At 79.1% G+C, this 982-nt stretch overlaps 1 protein-coding gene across 1 annotated transcript in view; it reads right to left on the reverse strand.

Annotated features, from left to right (window-relative positions):
• HASPIN (histone H3 associated protein kinase) overlaps nt 1-640 on the reverse strand; it is a 4526-nt gene extending 3886 nt beyond the window's left edge. Inside the window, exon 1 of the mRNA XM_042026301.1 lies at nt 3-640. Within this exon, the coding sequence (XP_041882235.1) occupies nt 3-604 (602 nt within the window). The 5' untranslated portion in view covers nt 605-640. The remainder of the gene's footprint in view (nt 1-2) is intronic.
• Nucleotides 641-982: the final 342 nt, after the last annotated feature.

A 982-nucleotide genomic window follows, 5' to 3' on the forward strand; every position in this document is an offset into this window, starting at 1 on the left:
AACGGCGGGGCGGCGGGGCCCATTGCGGGGTGCTGCACAGCAGCGGCCGCCGCGCCGCGCACAGCGGGCCCTGCCGGCGGCGCCGCGAACCGCGCGGCGGGGACGGGCACGGGGAGGGCGAGGACAGGGACGGCGGCGACTCCCGGCGCTCCTCTCTGCGGCGCCCGGGCTCTTTCCCCTGGCTCCACTTCTTCTTCTTCCCCGCCGGTTCCCGCTTCTCCTTCCCCCGGCCCCGGGTCTCCTGTCCCCGCCCCCGGTTCTCCGGCTTCCGGTTCTCCTTCTCGGCCGGTTCCCGGTTCTCCTTCCCGGCCGGCCCCCGCGTGTCCTTCCTGCGGGCCCGCAGCCGCCTGGCCCAGGCGGGGCGCTTACCCGCGGGCTGCAGGCGGCGCTTTTCGGGCGGCGAGAAGTCGGGGTCGTCCGACGGGCTGGAGCGGGCGCTGGAAGCGGAGAGGACGCTGGAAGCGGCGCTGGAGGCGGCGGAGGTCGAGCTGAAGAGGCGCTTGCGGTCCTGCGGCGGCGAGATCCATCGGTCGGGCGGCGGCAGCGGGCGCAGGTACCCGGCGCGCCGCGAGTAGGTGCGGAGCAGCCGCGGCTGCAGCGGCATCGCGGGGCCGGGCGGGCCGGGCCCTGTGAGGGAGCCCGCCCGCCGTCCGTTCGAACGGGTATCGCGAGAGCGCGCGAGAGCGGCCGCGCCCCGCCCGCGCCGGGGGTGGGGCCGCGGGAAGGCCACGCCCACCGCCCCCGCCCCGCGCTCCCGGGGCCGCTCCCGGTGTCCCGCGGTGCCGCTCCCGGTGCCGATCCCGGTGCCGCTCCCCGGTGTCCCGCGGTGCCGCTCCCGGTGCCGCTCCCGGTGCCGCTCCCGGTGCCGATCCCGGTGCCGCTCCCGGTGTCCCGCGGCGCCGCTCCCGATCCCGGTACCGCTCCCCGGTGTCCCACGGTGCCGCTCCCGGGTGTCCCGCGGTGCCGCTCCCGGTGCCGATCC

This window comes from Corvus kubaryi, unplaced genomic scaffold (genome assembly GCF_017639235.1).
Source record: "Corvus kubaryi isolate FWS band 111438036 unplaced genomic scaffold, C.kubaryi_AGA036_p1.0 37284, whole genome shotgun sequence".
NCBI lineage: Eukaryota > Metazoa > Chordata > Aves > Passeriformes > Corvidae > Corvus > Corvus kubaryi.